The 23305-nt window shown below is 40.8% G+C and overlaps 2 protein-coding genes across 6 annotated transcripts; both read left to right on the forward strand.

Moving 5' to 3' along the window:
* Nucleotides 1-4922: 4922 nt before the first annotated feature.
* On the forward strand, nucleotides 4923-8912 carry LOC115751250 (calmodulin-binding protein 60 B-like). Of its 5 annotated transcripts, none has more exons than XM_048280432.1 (8): nucleotides 4923-5492; nucleotides 5575-5650; nucleotides 6189-6241; nucleotides 6433-6938; nucleotides 7073-7233; nucleotides 7309-7515; nucleotides 7698-7869; nucleotides 8011-8912. In XM_048280432.1, exons 1-8 carry the CDS (start codon nucleotides 5407-5409, stop codon nucleotides 8511-8513), a joined length of 1764 nt encoding a protein of 587 aa, XP_048136389.1. In that variant the 5' UTR covers nucleotides 4923-5406; the 3' UTR covers nucleotides 8514-8912. The 5 variants fall into 5 exon arrangements, with proteins under 5 accessions (XP_048136389.1, XP_048136390.1, XP_030544894.1 ...); XM_048280433.1 differs by having other exon boundaries at nucleotides 4924-5492; nucleotides 8056-8912; XM_030689034.2 differs by having other exon boundaries at nucleotides 4924-5492; nucleotides 6445-6938.
* Nucleotides 8913-18044: 9132 nt separating this feature from the next.
* Nucleotides 18045-22081, forward strand: LOC115751249 (calmodulin-binding protein 60 B-like). The gene is made up of 8 exons (XM_030689031.2): nucleotides 18045-18657; nucleotides 18758-18833; nucleotides 19349-19401; nucleotides 19609-20102; nucleotides 20238-20398; nucleotides 20509-20715; nucleotides 20890-21061; nucleotides 21204-22081. The coding sequence occupies exons 1-8, from the start codon at nucleotides 18548-18550 to the stop codon at nucleotides 21698-21700; spliced, it is 1770 nt and encodes a 589-aa protein (XP_030544891.1). The 5' UTR covers nucleotides 18045-18547; the 3' UTR covers nucleotides 21701-22081.
* The last annotated feature ends 1224 nt before the right edge of the window (nucleotides 22082-23305 follow it).

Raw genomic sequence — 23305 nt, forward strand, 5'->3', positions numbered from 1 at the left:
TTCTAATTCGGACACAACTCTTCATGTTCGAAAATTGCCATGTTTGAAAAATCGCAACATTTCAAAAGTTGTAAGAATGCCAAATAACTATTAGGCAAAAATTAAAATTAAAATTAGTAAAAATAACTGCAACTCCTACATGAATAATCGGATTTATTACTAAGTTTAAAGGAAAAAAAAATCATTGATTAGTACCAATTCACCGTACTAATTTTAAGAACAACTAAAAAAGGAAGGTTGGCCTGGCGTTCTTGACTCGCCAGGCGCCATAAGAGCTATTCTGCAGCTAAGAATCTACCCATGTCCCTTTGCCTTATTGCCGTATGCATTTCAACTATGATATACCCAGAGAAATAGGACAATGTATGACTCTACATCTCCCATGAAGATGGTACTATATACAGGGTTAAACTGGTCTCGCCAACTTGAATCAGTAGCTTAAGGTCTTAATCATTGTCTAGACACTCAACTTAACACGCATGATCATCTAAATCTCTCTCTTTTTTCCCTTTGGGTAATTATGCTATCACCCTTCTCATGTGGAACATAATCTAGCATGGAAAGGGAAACCCCAATTCATGCATGAATATGTCTGGACACAGACAGCGACAAACTCTGCTTAGTGGAAGCACGATTCCGACAAACACAAAAAAAAACACATACGTAATGCCCACATTCGCTTGTCACACAAGACAACCTAATATTTTAACGTTGAACCCGACGACTTCCTAGAGAGAAGTTCAACCGACGGAAACGGGTAGCAGTGAACGTTCAAATCTTGATCGTCCATTCCTCCTCAGTACAACACCCCTCTTCCGGAACGCGGTTGCTCTGAAACTTTGCTGTAACTCCCAAAAACTTTCTCGATCGCATTATTCATCGTCTACTTAGTTACGCGTCGATGCCACCGTGTGTCCCCGTCAACTCTCTCTCTCTCTCTCTCTCTCTCTCTCTCTCTCTCTCTAACCCCACCTCGAGAAAACATTTAAAAAGGACATCATTATATGGGTATCACTAATATTGTGTCAATAATTAGGGTTTCGCTGGAATAAATTCCTATGTTAGAGATATTTGATAATGCTATTAATTTGATGCATCTCTTAAGATTGCACGTATATTTTTATTTTATTTTTTTGGTCAAATGTACATGTCTTTATTTGTATGCATTACGTTCGATATTGATATCACAAAACCTATTAATAGGCTAATGTACTATTCATTACGATATATCGAAATACATACAAATTCTCTAAACTTATATCTTCCGCATTATTATTTTCTTAACTTGATATTAAAGCCTCCTATTCGTGTGGCAACCCTCGTGCACCCCAATTATGTAGCTGTCAATCATTTAAGGTTAGTTAGTTGATCTTGGTTTTCAACGGGTAATTTTCGCCGATGTGTCTTGGGTGTCCCTACTGAACTGATGAGTCCAAAGTTGAGCGTTCTTGACCTTGGAAGTGTCTAAAATGCAATCATAGTCGAGAAAATGTTGCGCAGGTCGGTCCCTCCACGTCACCATGGGACCTGCTTATTCAATGGACAACAAGTGGCTTCCTGGTCCCACTTTCTCTCTCTTCATTAACGAAGATTAAAAGAAAAATAGAAAAGTGGTTAGTAAATTGCATTTGCTTGCCTTTTTAGTCTAATTAGTGCTTTCATGTGTTTGATCGATGGTTGTTTATCTATGTCTTAATTGCATGATTTAACAAGATTCGCATGAGTATTTTAGATGAATGTTAGGACCCGGTACATGTTTTTAATTGCTAGTTTAGGAGGGTAATTACAAGTTAAGTAGGGGGTTAACGATGCTAGTATACTGCCTTGCGTACGCAAGTGGAGGCTAGTCGTAGTTAACCTTAGTCTTTTGAATCCAAGGTCGCGATTTCTCGTTTAATTGAGTGAACTTCGCCGATTGGTTGCTTTGTTGAATGCATTTGTTGAATGGTTTGCATCCTAATTGAAACTAACGTCGAGATGGTGGGCGAGAGCTCGAGGTTCCATGGCGTTCCAAGGCGAAATTAGTTTAGTTAGAATAGTCTATAATAACTTTATGTTTTAACTAGCTTAGGTCCTAATTAGTGAAATCAAATGAACTTAAGACTTATAATAAATGGTTAGATTAGCCTTAGTTAGCTTTGCCAACATAATTGGTAGATTTAGAATCACCTTAGATAGGCGTGGTCTGTAGTCTCAAGCTTACGGGGTCATGTCTGAAGGCCTAAAAATGAGGCCGTATATATTCTTTGCCTAACGTTGTATCAGGTTTTCTATTTCTTCGCATTTAGATAGTTGATTTTCAGGTGTTTACTTATCGCACCACTTTTCAATATATTGTGTGTTAATTTCTCTTCCAGATTAGGACTAGTTTGAATTTTAAATGAAAATGAACTCGTAAAAATATTTGCATGTCGACTTAGAAATGGATTTTAAGATATGCAGGCTTTAAATGGTAAGCCAATATTGCATGGCCACTTAATAAACACCAACTAGTTAGATGTACCGAAAGGACGCTAATTAGACAATTAGCGTAAACAAGTCTAAGAAATTGCGTATGTGAAATAGGTAAAAATATCTCGAGATTTGATTTTTCTTTAGGAAGGTTGTTATTGGATAGAAAAAATTTAAATTTGAATGTTGAAACGTGCAAGAGATAAAATCAAATTATTAACTTACGCTTGTGTGCATGGGTAGGATGTTGGTCAAATAAGCATTTGATAATTTCTGAAGAAGAAGGAAAAGGATCTGAGATCTCTAAAAGGCAAGAGGTCCTGTTCCATTCTTGCGGTTACTTCACGTTCTAATCTTCGACATGGATGAATCAATCGAGACCTTTGGACATGTTCGCTTACGACTTTACTATTTATTGAACTCTTCTCTCTGGCCGCGGGATCTTATCTAGTCAAGTAAGATGTAACTTGCGGTACTAACGAAATAAGACTTCGAATTTGAAATCGGACTTTTCAGCTCAACCTACAACATAAAACACGATACATTCGCAATTTCTCAATATTAACATCTTAGGCACGGCTGGCTGAGCTTCACATTCAATCTAATATTATGCGGAAATAGCAGCAAATTCAGCGAAAAGCTAAACGATTTTCAGCCCACTTTTGGACATTTTACATTGCAAAAACAAATAGGACATGTATAAATATGTACATATGTTACTGACTCGTGCCTACATATATAGAAAGCAAAGTCCATCTGGGAATTATGGTGTTTGTGAAGATTAATGTAGTCACAAGTCCGTTGGATCACATATTTTCCTAATATATTCAGCCTGACTGATGAGTCGTTAATTTTTATGAACTTGCCTTTTACTATGAACTAATGACACCTGTTTTCCCGAGAAAACAAAAGGTTCGAGATTAACATAATTCTTGGTCAACCTACTATTTTTAGAGGCAGTAACACAGAAACCGAGCCTGAATTCAATCGAAACTTCATACTTCTCATCTCCACGTCGAAGCAAACGAGGTCCTTCCCTTCAATTCAAAATCAGTCCACGGTCCCCAAAGAACGGTGAAAGTGAAAGGGGCTGGAAGTGAGAAGATTTTCCCGGAATGTTCTTCCCCACCCTCGAATTTTCCCTGGAAACCGTCTTGGCTAACGATTCGAACGGGGAAACAGCGCAGAAGTTGTGGTGTCGTGTGAGTATAGTCCATTTGTGAAACTAGGGTTCGTGTTTCCGACTGCACATCGTACATAACTACATGCTTATATACATATATACGTACATACATAGTGCAAGGAATGGCTAGGGTTTCATTGATAAATGTTCAGTTCATGAGATGTGTCTTCAACACATAGGTCTTCGTCATGGCACACATGTTGACATCCTTACGTTGTTCCTCGAAATGGTCATTTTCTATTGTTTTCAATTGACGAAGACGTCTTAAACTTAGGTCAAGATCGTGTGAGAGCAAAGGGCCAACGGGGTTTATTTCTCATATTTGACTATGATTTCTACATCAGATGACAACAACAGGGTGAAATTGGTCGTGCCAAGCCTGGCTCGATAGCTCAAGGATTTCATCATTGTTTAAATGGGCTAATCCCCTTTAACAAAAAATGCAAACTTTTAAGTGTAATCTCTACTTACCCCAAACTTTTTTTTTTTGGGTCTCGAATAAGCATCTCCAACTTTCGCTCTAACTCACGAATCTGCCCTCGCGTCCAAAAATCGCCATTGATTTTTCAAGATTATTTACCTCAAGAGGTTGTTGTTACTTCATACGAAGGTGAGAGTGTTAATGAAGACACTGGTCTGATGATGAACCCGTAACTGGATCTGATGTTAATAATTTTGAAGAAACTAATGTCGACTTTTGGATGGTGGGAAAATTTTCAATTATAATGGAAGTTGACATTCTCTTTTTAGACAAAAAAAAAAGTTCGGGACATAATTAAAATTGAACCTAAAGTTAAGAATATTTTTAGGAACTATGTCTTGTTTAAACACTTCAAACCCGCAATCATTTTAACTCGTGTCCTTTCCTTTTCACAGGGATCATAGTGTAAATTCATACATGAATTTGTTCCCAGACGCGGACAGCGCCGAGCCTCGCTCGGTGCCTCGGTGGAAACCCTGTTCAGACAAGTCCAAGAAAACACACGTAATCCCCACATTCGCGCATCACGCACAAACCTATCTAATATTTTAACGTTGAATACGACCTGGCGAGAACAGTTCAACTGACGAGAACCGGGCAAGAGTCAAGCTCGAATCTTGATCGTCCATTCCTCCTGAGCACAGCAACGCTCTACGGGAACGTGGTTGCTCTGAAAGTCCGCCTGTAACTTCCAAAAAGCTTTCACGATCACATTGTTTACTACGGTCTACTCAGGTACGCGTCGATGCCACCTCCCGTCTCTGCAGATTTTCACTCTCTCTCTCTCAAATCGAACCCCACATCGAGAAAGCACTTAAAAAAGACATTTTTTTTCATCTGGGTATCTCCTAGATTGTGCCATTAACGTAGCTGTCAATCTTTTAACACGGTTAGTTAGCTGAACTTGGTTTTCTATTGGGTAATTTTCCCGCAATCTTCTTGGAGGCCCCCACCTGAAATCAGTTGATGGGTCCAAGGGAGAGAGAGCTCTTGGCGCTTGGAAGTGTCCGAAGTGCAATTATTAAATTTGTCACACGCAAGAATGTTGTCATCGATTTGACCTTATTTTTGGGTTGGCTTTGTACCTCTTTGGAGCCCAAATAGCATCTATTTGTTTGACTTTAGTTGGTGTCTGGTTCCTGCTTTCCATGTTGAAGCTTCTTTGTACCTTCCATTTCTGTGGCGGCCCATTCTTGACTCCCTATATAGTCTCCGCTGCTTCAGCAGTACAGGTTGCTGTATCTATAAACGAACTTGGACATGAATTTCAAGTGCCTTTGATTCTGTGGTGATGTTGAAGAGGCAACTTCCGGAGGAGGAAAGGGAGGGTGGTTCCGGATTTTCGGCCCGAGGATCAAGAAGAAGGCTTAACATAAAGTAGAATCATCTTTACTAGGGGCCATTGCATTCCAATTTTAGCGTCTGTGACTGTGAATCACTATCCCTGATTACTTTGCAGTTACTTGAGAAATGTGACCGGAGGGCTGTCGCCGGATGAATTTGCATCTGTTCTCGAGCCTCTCTTTCGGAAAGTGGTATGCTATTCGCATCGGGCACTAGCTGCGTTGCTTGAAAAGAACTCAAGTCTGGTTCTTCACAATTTGATTGTCGATTTCATATTAATGCTATGGTTGGTATGTGGCTTTGGATTTCGCGGTAAGATATTACAATTCATTTCATCTGGCTTAGTGATGTTCGGTCAGCATGTCATGGATGTAGTTCGGATATCTATTGAGAAGGCTGTTTTCTAGTGGTGATTTGGATGTTCGGTTATCCAAGTGGGCAGTCGCCCCTTGCCTTCATTTTTGGTTTTTGTTATGAATGGAATGAAAATTTTCCTTTTTCTAATTATTTGTTGTGATAGGTATGCTATGCAGTAAGTACCTTCTATTAGAAAACATCGCAACTTAGGAAGGCAAGATTTACCCTGCTCGTAGTCTAACGAAATCACCTGTTTGTCATCGTGATGCTAAACAGGATGGAAGTATTTCGACCAAGAAAAAAAACAGGATGAAACTATTGGTTTGTTATATAAGTTCTCTTCAAATCTAAGTTATATTCTGCATCAAGCAGGTTAGTGAGGAAGTGGAACGTGCAATCTCGCGCTTTCTTGATCCATCGTTGAGGTCAGTGTTCCTTCTATTTCTGCGTCAACCTCCAAGGTTGATTGCAAGTTACAGCCATATTGATCTTGCTTCATGTTAGTATTTTCATACCAGACATGGTCATCTGGTCTCAAGTTCAAGATAAGTTGTTTTCTGACATCATGTCGACACTTTAACATCCCTTATGCACAGGGGAATTAATGTATTTCTAGTCTATATCGCAGAGCTCTCTCTATTCCTGTTGGAACTTCTGAAGAAAGCAGCCTGCGGCTGCAATTTGTTACCAAGTTACCGGCAACCATCTTCACTAGCAGTCAGATAGAAGCCGAGGACGGTACTCCTCTCATGATCGAACTAGTAGATGGCAGGACCAATCAGAGGGTTACAAGTGGCCCTCTATCTTCGGTAAAGCTTGAAATCGTCGTCCTTAACGGCGATTTCGGGTCAGAAGAGGGAGAGGATTGGACCGAGAAGGACTTCAGTTGCAATATCATTCGTGAAAGGGAAGGGAAAAGGCCACTGATAACAGGGGAGCTGACTGTGGTGTTGCAAGGCGGAATTGGTTGCCTCCGTAATCTAATCATCACCGACAATTCGAGCTGGATGCGAAGTCGGAAATTCAGCTTAGGAGCTCGAGCTGTTCAGAAGGTTTCTGCAGAAGGAAGAATACGGGAAGCGAGAAGTGAAACTTTCGTTGTTAAAGATCATCGAGGAGAGCGTAAGTTTGCAATGCCTGAGTTTCAATGCCTTTCATTTGATGACAGCATATTGATTTTTGACCGTTAATTCTTTACTCTATTTGTGGATCTTAAAAAGGTATAAACTTTGACAAGTTTTCCCTGCTATGAGCAGTGAACAAGAAGCATCACCCTCCATCTCTGAGCGACGAAGTGTGGCGTTTAGAGAAAGTAGCCAAAGACGGCGCTCTACACAAGCGCATGACTTCGAGAAGAATAAACACTGTTCAAGATTTCCTCCAGCTCTACGAAGCCGATGCATCCTCTCTAAGAAATGTAGCCACCATTTCTTTGCGGGCCGTGCTAATTTCCATTTTTATGTACACTTTATTCTAAGCATTGTTATTTCAGATACTTGGCAATGGGATTGCGAACCGGATATGGGAGACGATTGTCAAACATGCCAGCACCTGTGTGTTCGACAATAACAAGATGTACTCTTACTACCCAGCTTCGAACAAGACCAGTATACTGTTCAATTCGATATTGAAAGTTGTTCAAGCAACACTCGACGGCCAAACTTACCAGTCGCTAGACAAATTGACCCACTCTCAGAAGGTACATAAATCGTAACCTGTAACTTTTATATCAAGTAGTTGAGCGTCAATCTATCTGGAGCTATAGAAGGGCCTGTATTTACCGGACTGGTCTGTCTACACAGCAGAATAAATACCACAACTAACCTTAAAATAGTATCCATTTGATTATGGATTTGATTGAATCCGCTGCTCGATCGACAGATTTTGGTGCAGAACTTAAAATGGCAAGCTTACAATAACAAGAATCAGTGGGTGCCGCTCGATGCCCTACCCAGCATCACTCCTCCGAGAGCCCTGACCAACTTGCATACAGAGCCATTAGTCGGCCTGAGCCCACCTCTCCATCATCTAGATTACACAGTGCTAAACCAAGGTATTGTGACATTATATCAGTTCTATCTGTGTCTTCTTGGCTTCCTTAATCTTTCCGAGTTTAGTGATCCTATTTCTTTATTGGCACATCCATCATTTTGCATCTCTATGGTAGCTGAAACTTAACTGCATCTTTATTCAGATAGACCAGAAGTGACTCCTGAATTCTATTACTCATTGGCTTCAGCATCGCACTGCTACAATGTCACAGAGGACAGACAATTTGATTGTCTGGGGCCACAGAGCCATGTCACTGCAAAAATCTTTGACCCCAACATAGCAAATAGCTTAGCAAGGCAGGACTGCTCGTCCAGTTTTAGTGCTGGCGAAAGCAGTAATAATCCTGCTCACTCACAGGGACCTTTTGCACCGAACATTAATTTATCTCCTGAAGAGCTTTTCAAAGTGCCGTCTCCGATCCCTGGCAATTTGATGTGGACACCCAACCATACTTTCATCATCGAATCAAGCAGCGGGGCCGATTTAGGGATCTGTCCATCAGGCACGGGCTTCGGCATCCACAAGTCTAGGATTTCAAGGCCCAGGGCGGCGTGGTGCAAGATCCGTGCCATGGTGAAGTGGGGATCAGTTCGGCGCATCGTGGCTGCAAAGAGAGCAGCAATGTTCAATTTTCCAAATTATTAAGCTGTACAAATGGAAAGTCCTACACCCCAGGGAGAATTTTAGGTACTCCATATGCACAAGGCTCTCATCCAGACAAGCTGACCATCACGAGGTGAAGTATCATTACTTATACAGCGCAAAAAAAAAAAAAAGAAATTTATAATGCTTGACGCCCTATGATTGGCTTTAGTGGATGAGAATGTCATGTTTGGGGAGGATTAAGTTTCTGCAAAGCATCTAAGGATAAGATGCCCTACATGCATCAATTCAGTACTATGCCTAAGAATCTAAGGATAGTGCCTGCTTTGTATAGATCAAGCAAGCTGATCTTATGAACTACCTCAATGTGAGGGTACTTCAAGAATTGTAAGCCTTTTGTTTTTCTTGTTCAAGAATTGCTTGGCATTGTGTTTGTCCCAACCCATCATCTCTTGATTTATTAGTTTATTGCTCTGATATACTTAGCAGAATTTTCTTTGCTTTACACAATTTCTGAAGTATTTTACTCAGTTTGCCAAATCCAAAGTTTCTCCTGTGGGCTTTGCTTCTATTTGTTTGTAATGCAATGTCCCAACATATACTCAAGGTTCTTCTATCGCCAATGTGGGACCTTATGTGCATCCATGTTCCATTCTAATACAATGGCCAAAAGGAAAATCCCCTTCCTAATTCGTAGTCTCAAAAACAAGTGAAATACGATTGTCCATAGCAAAATTAGCACCTGCTTGAGTAACATAACTTGAGATGACCGGGACCAGACCAGACTGGCCATCCCAAGCGCTGCTAGCTGACCAGATCAAGCTGACCGCATGATGAAATCCAACCAGATCTGATCCTGCAACATTGGGTTGAACGGATTATGAGATACCTGAATTCTTGCAATGACTTTTATTAGGCCGGTTCTCCGAAGACCAGACGAATATGAATATAGCTAGCTCATCAACAGTCCTTTCCGAGAGAAAGCTATTAAGCATGGTTTGGCTCTAGGTATCACCTCCCATGATGCACAAGAGAAGAGAACTCTGCACGTACGAGTTATTTGATTGTGAGAGTGAGTTCTAAAGGAAGAAATTGGAAGAGAAACATAATAGTACTCTTGGGCAGAAAATAAGATTTGAAAGTTATGAATTTTGTAAAAGAAAGCGTATCAGCAATCTAGCACGTTACACATGTTTTCAGATTTTGATGGGCAATTATTTACAGCCCCCATGAAACTTTTCTGGTTTAAATCGACTTAATGCATCCGAAAATTTGCGTAAATCCCCGAAGAAGATGAAAAAAGAACAAAGGGTGGAGTTCATTTTGTCATAAATCTACTACAATTGATCATTACACGCCAATGCACACCATCCTCTTGTGCTGACAAAATGGAAGCCTGAACTGCAAAGTTTGGAGGTCTGTGATGTGAAAACTCTAACAACATTGGAGGGCTTGAGATACATAGCTAGTGCAATTGGCGTGTCTATGTCCTGGCAAGCTGAGACGGGACGACTTTCTTATGCAAAGGTCTGTTTTGAGGCGGATTTTGTACAAGAATTCCTAAGAATGTTCCGGCTGTGTTGAATGATGATGAGATGGTTAAGAGTTACAGTGCAGTTGCAGTAATTGGTCCAAATATGGTCATATTTTCCGAAGAAGGTTCCTAGAGAAGTGTCTTCCCCTGAGGATTTGGCTGATGAGTCCTCTCATAAGGAATTCACAAATTCAGGGCTGTTACTAGAGTTGTGACAAAATGATCAGTTTGTACTACTACTTTCCTCTGTCAATGTTCAGAAGGAAGAAGAGCAAGTGCTTGATATGATGCCTGAACTGGAGGAGGCTTCCATTGACTTTGATAGTTGAGGTGTTATTCCTCCTGGTTTTCTCCAAAGACTAGGAGGGCTGCTGCCAAGACTGATTGGAGAAGTGTGGAAAGAAGTCATTCTTAATCAGGAAAGAGCTAGAAGAAAGAATACTAATCTGGAAGCTGAGTTGAAGAAGCCAGATGGTATGCCTAGCTCCTTAGTTCCTTCCTCAAGGATATTGTATGGTCGAAGGATAGAGTTGTTAACCATCCTATCAGAAAGAATGATCTAAATAACTCTGTGCTTTAAACTCAAATTGTTAATAGCAAATTTTCTGATTGATCCTATCTTGTAAAGTCACATTATGATCTTTTTAACATGCCTTGGAGAGAGGGAACGACTTTAGGATCAGCTCCCTATGGTGTCTCCAACTATAGATCAACCTTGGTTTCCTGCTGGAGATTTCAACACAATTTGCTTGCCCTGCCTCTGAAGCTAGTTACTCTTATGATGTTTACTCTGGAGAGATATGGGGGATCTCAAGCAATTTGCTCTTTCACTAGGAGCTGCAGATCATCAAAGACTTATTGGTAACCTCTTCCCCTGGTCGAGTTGGCTTGGTTTCAGTCCGCTCCTCTTTGCTCCTGATGTTTTGGATCACTGCCGTGCATCAATGGAGTTGGTTCCTCATGATTTCAAACCTCCGGGACCTTTCGAATTCTTCGACCTCTAAGGGTTGCATGAGCGAAAGCGTTTTCTAGGAATTGGTTTTCCGGACTTTCGCTCTTTTGGTTCGCCGAAGATATTTCAAGTCTAAAAAGGTGAAAACATTTTCCGAAATTGCTCATCTCGAATTTTTTAATATTTCATATTTTTACAATTGTTCATCTTTTTATTTTTTATTTCTGATATTTTCGTATTTTCATTTTTAAATATTTTCTTCTTCTTTTTCTTCCTCCTTCGATTGCCAAGCCTCGCCTGCAGCCGGCCAGCTTGAGCTTGCCGGAGGCCGTCGTCGGCAATCGCGATGGAGAGCGTCGCAACAAGGAGGAAGGAAGAAAGAACAAAGAATAAAAATAGTAAAATATAAATATAAAAAAATAATTTAAGAATTCGATTTCGTTTTTGCCAAAGATAAAGTCATTTTTCTATTTCATAGAGCTTTACGCACCCGAAGTAAACGTTAAAATTATCTTTAGACCATGGAAGGTGCCAGGCAAACTGAGAAGGTTGGCTCTCCTATGTTTTTTGCTGTAATAATGGGCCAGCCCAGCCCATATCTCTTAGGGCCCAAGCCCATATCTCTTAAGGCCCAAGCCCAACCATCTCTCTTTCTCCTTCAACAGATGTGCGTGAGCTTAAAAAGGGAAAGAGCCAACCACTGGAAAGCTCGTCCGCGAACGAGGAAAAGGAGAAAAGAGAGGAGAGAGAGAGAGAGAGAGAGAGAGAGAGAGATTTTGGGGCGTAGCCATTTTGGACGTCCCAACAAGCCGAATCGATTCCGAATTGCAATGTCAGGGAAGTATTAAATCCTATTATTCGTTTAATTTGTACACAAATATTTTGGATTTGCTCACAACGATCAAATTCTATATTTTCTAAGCTAGGACACAAATTCGAAGTTATGTGGAATTCGAGCTGCGAAGTTTGATTTTTGAGTTGTTGAGCTATGGGATTTCATGGAAATTATGGACTATGGAGATTGTGAAGCCGCGGGTTTTGGTGGGAGTAGTTTTGGAGAAATGGTTTTGTTGGAGCGAGAATTTTAGGGTTTCGCATGCAAGCTCCCCATTGCGAACACCTTCGATAATCGCTTTGGATGAGTGATTTGTGAGCGCATGGGAGTCGTTTTGTTAGCAATTAGGTATAGTTTAGTCATTAGTTAAAGTGGTGTTTTACTCAGTTTTAATATTGTTTTTCCAATAATCGATAGGAATACGAGCGCGTCGGTTCAAGAAACGACTATAGGTTAGTTTTCGGTTTTCCCAAGTGAGTGGTGCTATCTCTTCTATCAATTTGTAAATTCATATCTTGAAAGTGATAAATGTTTGAGTATCATATGAGTTATTAAAGCATGTTTGTTGCACAAAATCTGGATCGAGCGTTTACCATATTTTGGTATTTGAGAATAGTTTGAGAATATTTTAAGGATTGTGTTGTGAAAAGTGATATAAATACTAATTCGTGAACCTAGTTTCAGAAATGAATTCCGAAATGGTTTGAGAAATGTCATATGAAATATATATTGTTGATGAACGCAGTTGAGAAAGATTATATATTTGGAGTTAACGAAACCTTTTTGTGAAAGAATTACGAAAAGTTCTTTCTTTTGAGTATGTTTATGAAAGGTTATTAGTATTGAATTGTGAAATGCTTTATGAAATGCTTTGTATTTGATAAAGTGGGTTGAGAAAGATAATATGATTCGCTTTGTGAAATCGATTTTGATATGAATTATAGTTTTGATTATGGGATTATTTGGCGAATGAAGTTTATGTTCAATATCACTATGAACCCATTAAGGGATTTGTGGCGTATGCATACCGATTTTAGGATATCCTTGTGGGGCAGCCAACAGCAATATAGATGGAAACCTAATTAAGGGTGGAATCTTGATCGTTTTGTCGCGGGGTGTTATGCGTGATCATGGTTAGATATTTAAGCACAAATTTGGTCAACGGAATAGACCATTAACATGTGATTTGAGAATAGTTGATAAAATGGACAATTGTCGTCGGGGATGTCAAAAAAGCCCACGCCAGACGAGCTCGCCCGGCCTGGCTCGACTCGAAAATTTACTTAATTTTCGAGCCTTTTCGGGTCGGGTTTGGTACTCGCACCGGGCCGGCCCGCCACCCGATTTTTTTTAACACCAATGTTTTTTTTTAATTTAATTTAATTTATTTTTTCTTTTTATATTCTTTCATTTGATGGGTTTGTTAATTAATTTTGATGCCAAAAAAAGGAAAAAAAAGAATCGGATCAGAATCGGACTCGAGCCGGCCCGGCCCGGGTCGAGCTCATTACTATTCTGTTTAGGGCCGACCCGGCCCGTTGACACCCTTAATTGTCGTTTGATTTGATATGAGATTGATCAATGAAATAGACCATTGCTATATGATTTGAGATTATTGATTTAGATGATGATGATTATATATATATATATATATATATATATATATATATATATTGTTACGTGGAAAGATATAATCCGCTTTTGGTATTATACGTATATGAGCTACGATATTTGAAAAGAATGAGCATTTTACTATTCACGTGACTGGCTATTTCATTGTCCATTTTGACCGTATGCTTACGGATTTATTCTGGAAAAGAAATAACGTATATTTGAAGTTGTACGTATATCATCAACCGGATTTGGGATTATTAAATTTCGTTATGATTTTCTGAATATACATAATGAGTTCTCGATCTACTTAGAATAGATATGGCATTACTTATTGAACTGTGGTTGCTCACTCTTTCTCTCTCTCCTTCTAAATTGTTTTTTGAAGTTCTTTAGCTAGCAACGAGTAGAAAGAGAGCGGTACCGATGGGGAACCTTTGGTAGCTGAATTGTTAACTTGAATGTGGATTGTTTGCATGCGTCTTAAAATAGCACCTATTGAGGTTTAGTTTTTCAGTTTGGGAAAACGTACATGTTATTAGAACTCTTAACTCTGTAACCAGATTTCTATTCTATTGGATATTTAATGGAGATATATATTCTTGACGACATGTTAATACTGGTTATGTTTGAGGCTGCATTCTTCGGGAGTGGTTTTCCCCCGACCAAAAAGCAAGCAAAGTCGGTCTTCCCAAGCTTGGCTCGGTGGCTTAAGCTTTTTATCTATTGTTTAAGCACTCCACTTGACACGCATAATCATTTTTATGCCTGTTCTTTCCTTTGGGCTATCATTATTTTGACGTGGATCATAATCTAAGCATGGAAATTGAAATCCCAAATGCATGCACGACCATGTCTTTCCAGACACGGACAGGGGACAGAGTCTGCTCGCTTGCCCACGCGCGCTCGTCAACTTCATGTTGCACATGTCGTTTTGGTCTTCTTCCTCTTTCCGCTCCCCGAGCTCCACCTCTTCGCTTCTTCCGTTCTCTCTCTAATCTCCCTTTTCTCCTTCCCATTCTCTCTCCTCACGGATGGTTCTCTCTTCCACGCTCAATTCCAGGACGGAGCTGCAATCTTGGGAATCACCTCGACGGCGGGCTCAAGGCGGCGAGGTGAGCCACAAATTCGCCAACTCTCCTCGTGAGGCCACGATTCGCCGAGCCGAGCCGAGCCTTGCGGCCTCTTTAATGGCGAGCTCGAGGCGGCGAGGGAAGCCACGAGCTCGCCAGATCTGGTGAGGCCGAGGCTCCCCTGGCCGGCCTCGAGCTCGACTGAGTCTCGCGGGTTCGACGACAGCCTTGAGCTCGCCGACCAAGCCTCGCGGCCTCGTCAATGGCGAGCTCGAGGTGGCAAAGCGAGCCACGAGCTCGCCAGATCTGGCGAGGCCGAGGCTCGCCTCGCTGGCCTAGAGCACGGCCGAGTCTTGTGGGCCCGCCGACGGCCTTGAGCTCGCAGCTGGTGGCGAGGCTCGACCGCCGGTCGCCGTGGCCGGTGGCTGTCCCGTGAAAGAAGTTCTGACGTTTGGCTTTCGCTTTTTTTGGTTGGCGTTTGGACTCTTGGAAAAAGAAAAAAAAAAGTAAAAGAAAAGAATAAAAAAATGAAAGAGAAAAAAGATAAAAAGGAATTAATTAAAATTCGATTTAAAAAGATATTAAAAGAAGTATATCAGGAAAATTGGTTTTTCTTACCAAACAGCGGAAAATATTTTCAAGTTCGTCTTCAGATTTCATTCAAATACCGAAAAATATCGTCATTTTTTTTTAAAATGACTTTCGAAAAAGTATTTTTTAGAAATGTCTCATTTTTCGCGAAACAAACGGAGCCTTATAAGGACAATATTCTTAATTGGGTTTCTTCTAGATCGTGCAATTCATGCAGCGGTCGAACATTTGACACTGCTTCGACCAAAAAAATAAATAAATAAAGGAGCATTTGACGCGATTGGTTGTTTTTCGAGCCCAGAGACTTGGGTATTGTTAATGTTTTAGAAGGTTCTTTGAGCCCAAATACAATGTATACATAGGGGCCAATCTTGACTCCCTATGTATTCTTTATTGTGTTCCAATTTTATTGTCTGTGACAAGGGGTGAGCATCGGTCCTGGATAGACCCCGAAATCAAATCGAGCCGAGAAACTAGACCGAGATAAGCTTAATTCTCTCTTTGAACTCTTCCATTGCATCTTGTTGCCGCCTCCGCTTCCTTGCTTTTTCAGCTAAGGAATCTCACGGCTGATTCATCATGCCTAGACTAGAAAGTTATGAAAATCTTTGGCTAAACAAATAAATATATGAAAAGTTGCAATGGCATTCAACAATGGAAGTCGCTAAGAAGTCAGAAGAATTTGCCAAAAAGATTGTTGTTTGTGAGAGACATGAAGTTTGATGGGTGGGGCTCAAATTTTTCTGACTAGTTTCGTCGATAAAACCAGCGTTTATTAATGATGGAATGTTGAAGAAGCATTAAGATCTTGTTGGCCACCACTCATCACCGGCTTTGAACTTTGTATGTGAATATTTTAAAGACTAATGAAACCAAAAAGAAAAGAAAAAAAATCAATTTCAAGGTCTACAAAATAGGTTTGAGATTTCAAAAATTGAGAATTGGTCCTAATATGGTAGCTTTCGGGTTTCGGGCCTGGAACTGTTCACTCTCATATGTGATTATGAATTACTATAATGTAACCTGGATGGAATCGCCTGTTTTGTCAAGCCTCTCTTTCGAAAAGTGTCATGCTATGCGTATTAGTCACTGGCCGTGTTGCTTGAGAAGAACTCAAGTTTGGTTCTGTTTTGCTAGAAATATCTACGACGAAAGATCTTTCACCAAAGGTATAAATCCTCGACTTTGATGTTTAATTGGGTTCTTGTAGCGATTCCGGACAGAAAATAACTAGGTGAAGTGAAGATAAATTGAACAATAGAAGTAAATGCAAAGGGATAGTAAAAGCAGATAATGTAATTGCAGAGCAAATTAATAAGAGTTATTGATTGTGAATCCTTTGTAAAGATTCATTTCTGACTATTTAGGACGTGCATGATAACCATTCTATTTATGGAATCAATTTCTAGCTAGAAATAGAATTTTCTATTTCTAATTTTTGAAAAAGTTTTTGACCAAAAAAAACGAGTTGACATAATTTTTTTTTTCATGGAATAGAAGTTCGTTCGATAACGATTGAAAATTTCTATTTCTGAAATATTATTAACACAAAGTCTTCTACGAAAAATTTCTACTTCATTTTTATTTTTTAAAATTTCTTTAAATTTTTTTTATTATTAGAAAATATTATTTACCATTTTAAAAATAAAAATTATTATTTATTTTTTACTCCGACGAAGGATGGCGATGGGCGGCCATCGGTGGTTGGTGGCGGGGGTGACGAAGTTTGGCGGTGGACGGTGGCAAGGTCGACGGTTGGCGGTAGCCCGCGGTGGGCGGAGGTGGCCGACGGTGGTTGCTGCGGCGGCTAGAGGGCAACCGAAGGTGGGAGTCGGTGACCGCCGACGGAGGTCAAAGGGGTGCGGCGATTGGCTGCAATGGGCGGCGACCGACAAAAGAAGAGCGATAGAGAGAGTGCAACGAGGACTTGAGAAAAAACGAAAAGCCTTGATAGGTTATTTCTCATTTTTGTTTCTGGAACAGAGAAACTAAAATTTTTAGCTTCTTATTTCTCCTTCAAATCTATTTCTAGAACAAAAATTTATTTAGAAACGGAAAAATAGAATTACATTACCAAACGAATTTATGTTCTAAACCTGTTCTAGAAATAGGTTTGAAATAGAAACAGAAAAATAGAATGATTATTATGCACGCCCTTATAGTCGAGCATGAAGCATAACTACCGGTAATGGTTACTTTCGTTGATCTATTCCTGGATTCTCGGGTTGGCTTCGGCAACTACTCATCTTATCCACTAAGCGATTGGTCCTCTAGCTTATCTACTCTGCTTGTACTTCGATGCTATATCCGACTTAACGGTGTCACCAATGCTTCCTTTGTTCGCGTATCGACCCCAACATATCTTTTGATTGTCGATTCAAGGCAGGCACAGCAGCCTAGAATCTTAACTTTCTCGATCACATTGCTTGTCGCCCACTCAAGTAGGCGACATGCCCATCTGTCTCCCGCCGCAAATTCTCTCTCTCTCTCTCTCTCTCTCTCTCTCTCTCTCTCTCTCTCTCGCTCTCTCATATATCAACTCGTTGAGAAAACAATCTAGAAAGGACAATATTTCCATCTGGGTTTCCTCTAGATTGCGAGATTAATGTAGCTTTCAATCATCGTACGAGGTGTCTGTTAATCTTGGTTTTTGTTAAAGGAATTTCTGGCGCCTATCTTCTTGGGTGTCCGTCCTGGATTCTGTGTACTATTCTAAAAGGCTTAAGGCTGTAATCATCGTTTAAACACTCGACTTATTAACTTAACACAGACAGTTGTTCTTCTCTCTGTTTTCTTTCCTTTTGGAGATATCGTTGTTTTGACGTGGATCGTTATCTAAGCATGGAAAGTGAAATCCCAGTTCATGCATGGCCATGTTTTCCCGGCGCTCACCCATCGCCGCCCGGACCTCCGACAACTTCTTAAGAGGAATTCAACAGAGAGCATACAAATCTACAAACGAAAGAGAAATAGATTTCTCTATCATATTACTTATCGTGTCTGCTCAGGTACGGGTCGATGATGCAACGGTCTGATTCTCTCAAATCCCACTTAAGAAAGGTTGATTTTTTTTTTTTTTAATATCTTCTAGATTGTGCGGCCAATGCAGCCGTCAGTCACTTTACACGGTTGGTTAGCAATTGGTCAATCTTGGTTTTTAGTGGGTAATTTCGCCCCCATCTTCTTGGGTGCGCGTCGTGAATTCAGGGGATGAGTCCAAAAGGCGAGTCGATGGCACTTGGAATTGTCAAGGTGTAATTTCTTATATTAGCAGGGAGGGAAATGTAGTTAAAAGCCGTACTTTTGGTTAGTTAAGTACCTTTTTCGAGCCCAGATAGAAGTATTTGTTTGGCTCGAGTCAATGTCATGCTGATTGTCAATGGTTTCAAAGTTGAATCTCCTTTGGACCTTCCATCTCTGCGGGTTCAGCAGTGCCGGTTGCAGCATCTATAAATACAGCAAGGTTTTGAAACTCTGGACATGAATCTCTCTAGTGTGTTGGATTCTCTGGAGATGGTGAAAAGGCAACTTCAGGAGGGCGGTTCCGGATCTTCAGCTCGAGGATCAAGAAGAAGAAGGCCTAACATTAAGTAAAATTACTTCACTAGGGAACATTGTGTTCAAATTTTAAGCGTCTGTGACTCTGTGTTATTGTAACAGATCTGATTCGGATTCTTGATTACTCTGCAGCCATTGGAGCACTGTGACCGGAGAACTGTCGCTGGGTGAATTTGCATCTTTTGTTGAGCCTCTCATTCGGAAAGTGGTATGCTATGCGTATCTGTCACTAGCTGTGTTGCTTGAGAAGTACTCTCAAGTCTGGTTCTTCACAGATTTATTGATGATTTCATGTACTGCTATGCTTAGTATGTGACTCTCCGGGTTTTTGGATAGGATATCACGATTTATTTCATCTGGCTTAGTGATGTTCGGTCACCATGCTGTGGATGTAGTTCGGATTTCTAATGAGAAGGTCGTTTTCTAGTGGTGATTTAGATGTTTGGTCGGTAAAGTGGGCATTTTATTCTGGTTCACTTCCCTTGTAAAACACCAAAAAGTATTGATCAGGCAAAGTACTTTTCATCACAAAGATGTAGATGGTTTTGTCCATGCCTTGTTTCTTATGAAAGATACTTCATTAAGTGATGTAGGAACGTCAGATTTGTCCGCATTTTGTGTAACGAAATCACCTGTTTGTGATCGCGATGCTAAACAGGATGAAACTACCGTATTGTTATAAAATTTCACTCCCAATCTGATCTACATTCTGCATCAAAGCAGGTTAGTGAGGAAGTGGAATGTCTGATCTCACGCTTTCATGATCGGTCTTTAAGGTCAGTGTTCCTTGTATTCGTGCATTAACCGTCAAGTTTGATCCCAATTAAAAGAGGCCAGATTGATCTTGTTTCGGATTAGTATTTTCATACTAGACACGGTACTCTGGTTTCAAGTACAAGATAAGTTGCTTTCCGACATTGCATAGACATCTTCAACATCCCTCATGCACAGGAGAATTTATGTATTTCAAGTCTATATCACAGAGCGCCATCTAATCCTGTTGGAACTTCTGAAGAAAGCAGTTTGCGACTGCAGTTTCTTGCCAAATTACCGGCAACCATCTTCACTGGCAGACATATAGAAGCCGAGGACGGCAATCTTCTGAGGATCGAACTAGTAGATGGCAGGACCAATGAGAGGGTTACAAGTGGCTCTCTATCTTCTGTAAAGCTCGAAATTGTTGTCCTTGATGGCGATTTCGGGACGGACGAGGGAGAGGATTGGACTGAGAAGGACTTCACTTGCAATATCGTTCATGAAAGGGAAGGTAAAAGGCCATTGATAACTGGGGAGCTGACCGTGATCTTGCAAGGAGGAATTGGTTGCCTCCGCGATTTAATCATCACTGACAACTCAAGCTGGATGAGAAGTCGGAAATTCAGGTTAGGAGCTCGAGCTCTTCAAAAGGTCTCTGCAGAAATAAGAATAAGGGAAGCGAGAAGTGCAAGTTTTGTCGTTAAAGATCATCGAGGAGAGTGTAAGTTTCCAATGCCTTAGTAATCGATGCCTCTCATTTGACAGCATCATTTTGATTTTTGACCATGAATTCCTGACTCAATCTGTGGACCTTAAAAAGACTTGAAGATTCACAAGTTTTCTCTGTTATGCACAGTTAACAAGAAGCATCACCCTCCATCTATGAGCGACGAAGTGTGGCGCTTAGAGAAAATAGCCAAAGATGGCGCTCTACACAAGCGCATGACTTCGAGAAGAATCAACACTGTTCAAGATTTCCTGCAGCTGTATGAAGTCAATGCATCCTCTCTAAGAAATGTAGCAACCATTTCTCTCCGGGCCGTGCTAATTTCCCTTTTTCTGTACACTTTAAGCATTGTTAACTATCAAAATCATTCTACTTCTTTCATGACGCAATGCCATCTCAGATACTTGGCACTGGGATTGCCAACCGGACATGGGAGACGATTGTCAGACATGCCGGCACCTGCGTGGTCGATGATAACAAGATGTATGCTTACTACCAAGCTTTGAACAAGGCCAGCATACTGTTCAATTCGATAATGAATGTTACTCAAGCAACACTTGACGGCCAAACTTACCAGTCGCTAGACACATTGACCCACTCTCAGAAGGTACATAAGACATAACCTGAAACTTTTCTGTCGAGTACATGAGTGTCAATCTATTTGGAGCTAAAGATGGGCCTGTATTTACACCGAAGAATTTATACCACAACCACTTCTCCGAAAATTCGTAAAGTTTTCGTTTGATTTAGGATTGGATTGAATCCGTTGCTCCATCGACAGATTTTGGTGCAGAACTTACAATGGCAAGCTTACAATAACAAGAATCAGTGGGTGCCGCTCGATGCCCTACCCAGCATCACTCCTTCGAGAGCCCTGACCAACTTGCATACAGAACCGTTAGTCGGTCTGAGCACACCTCTTCATCATCTAGATTACACAGTGCTAAACCAAGGTATTGTGCTGTTATATCAGATCTATCTTTTTTCTTCTTGGCTTCCTTAATCTTTTATAGTTCAGTGGTCCTATTTCTTTATCAGCACATCCATCATTTTGCATCTCTCTGGTAGCTGAAACCGAACTTCATCTTTATTCAGATAGACCAGAAGTGACTCCTGAATTTAATTACTTATTGGCTTCAGCATCGCGATGCTACAATGTCGCAGAAAACAGACAATTAGATTTTCCACCGAGTCATATCATTGCAAAAACCTTTGATCCCACCATAGCAAACAGCTTAGCAAGGCAGGACTTTTTGTCCAGTTTTAGTGCCGGCGAAAGCAGTAATCATCTTGCTCACTCACAAGGACCCTTTGCACCGAACATTCATTTATCTCCTGAAGAGCTTTTCAATGTGCCATCTCCGATCCCTGGCAATTTGATGTGGACACCCGACCACACTTTCGTCCTCGAATCAAGCAGCGGGGCAGATTTAGGGATCTGTCCATCCGGCATGGGTTTCGTCATCCACAAGTCTAGGATTTCAAGGCCCAGGGCGGCGTGGTGCAAGATCCGTGCAGTGGTGAAGTGGGGATCAGTTCGGCGCATCGTGGCTGCAAAGAGAGCAGCCATCTTCAATTTTCCGATTTATTAATATGTACAAATGGGAAGTCCTACGCCCGGGGAAGAATTTTTTAGGTGCTCCAGAAGCACAGAGCTCTCATCCACACAAGCCGACCGTGACGGGGTGAAGAAATTTATAATGCTTGACGCCCTATGATTGGGTCTAGTGGATGAGAATGTCTTGTTTGGGGAGGACCAAGTTTCTGCAAAGCGTCTAAGGATAAGCTGCCCTACATGCATCAATTCAGTAGTATGCCTAAGACTCTAAGGATAAGTGCTAATACAACATCTGTGCTGTGTGCAGATCGAGCAAGCTGATCTTATGAAGCACCTCAATGGGAGGGTTCTTCTTCAAGAATTGTAAGCGTTTTGTTTTTCTTGTTCAAGAATTGCTTGGCATTTTGTTTGTCCCAACCCATGATCTCTTCATTTCTTAGTCGCTGCTCTGATATACTTAGCAGAACTTTCTTTGCTTTACACAGTTTGTGAGTATTTTACTTAGTTTGCCAAATCCAAAGTTGCCTCCTCTAGGCTTTGCTTTTATTTGTTTGTAATAATGGGGGACGTTATTTGCATCTGTGTTCCATTCTAATTCAATGGCCAAAAGGAAAATCCACTTCCTAATCCATAGTTGCAAACACAAGCGAAATACGACTGTCCACAGCGTAATTAGCATCTGCTTGAGAAACATAACTTGAGATGGCCGGGACCAGACCAGACTGGCCGTCCCAAATGCTGCTAGCCTACCGGATCAAGCTGACCGGATGATGAAACCCGACCAGATACAATCCTGTGCCATTGGGTCGAATGGATTATAAGATAATAGTTATTATTAGGGAGATACTCCGAAGAACAGAAGAATATCAATACAGCTAGCTCTTCGGCGGTCCTTTTCGAGAGAAAGCCATTATTAAGCATGGTTTGGCTCTAGTTATCACCTCTCATGATGCACGCAAGAGAAGAGAACTCTGCACTTACCATGTTATTCTATTGTGAAAGTGAGTTCTAAAGGAAGAAATTGGAAGAGAACCAAAGTAGTATTCTTGGGCAGAAAATAAGATTCGAAAGTTACGAATTGGTAAAAGAAAGCATATCAGCAATCTAGCACGTTACACACGCTTTCTGGATTTTGACGGACAACTATTTACAACTCCCGTGAAACTTTTACGGATTAAATCGACTTATTTCATCCGAAACTATACATAAAACACCCAAACAAGATGCAAAAGGAAGAAGGCTTGAAATCAATATTTGTAGATATACTGCAATTAATCATCACACACCGCTTGCACACTATCCCCCTTGTGCTGAGAAAATGGAAGCCTGAACTGCAAATTCTTCTGGAGGTCTGTGAGGTGAAAACTCTTGTTTGGGTTAAGCTACAGAGGATGTTCCTCTGTACCTTATGAAGATAAGATGGCTAAAGTCCTTGGGGTTCTAGGAAATGTGCCAATTGATCCAGATATGGTCATTTTTTCCTAAAGAACAAGAAAATGTCTGAAATGGATTCCTGAAGAAGTGTCTTTCCTAGAGAATTTGGCTGATGTGTCCTCTCCTGAGATTTCCACAATCCAATGCTGTCACTAGAGTTCTCTCTGAAGAGGGTCAGACTGGATGACCAGTTTGTAGGACTCTC

The sequence above is a fragment of the Rhodamnia argentea genome, chromosome 6 (assembly GCF_020921035.1).
Source record: "Rhodamnia argentea isolate NSW1041297 chromosome 6, ASM2092103v1, whole genome shotgun sequence".
Classification (NCBI taxonomy): Eukaryota; Viridiplantae; Streptophyta; class Magnoliopsida; order Myrtales; family Myrtaceae; genus Rhodamnia; species Rhodamnia argentea.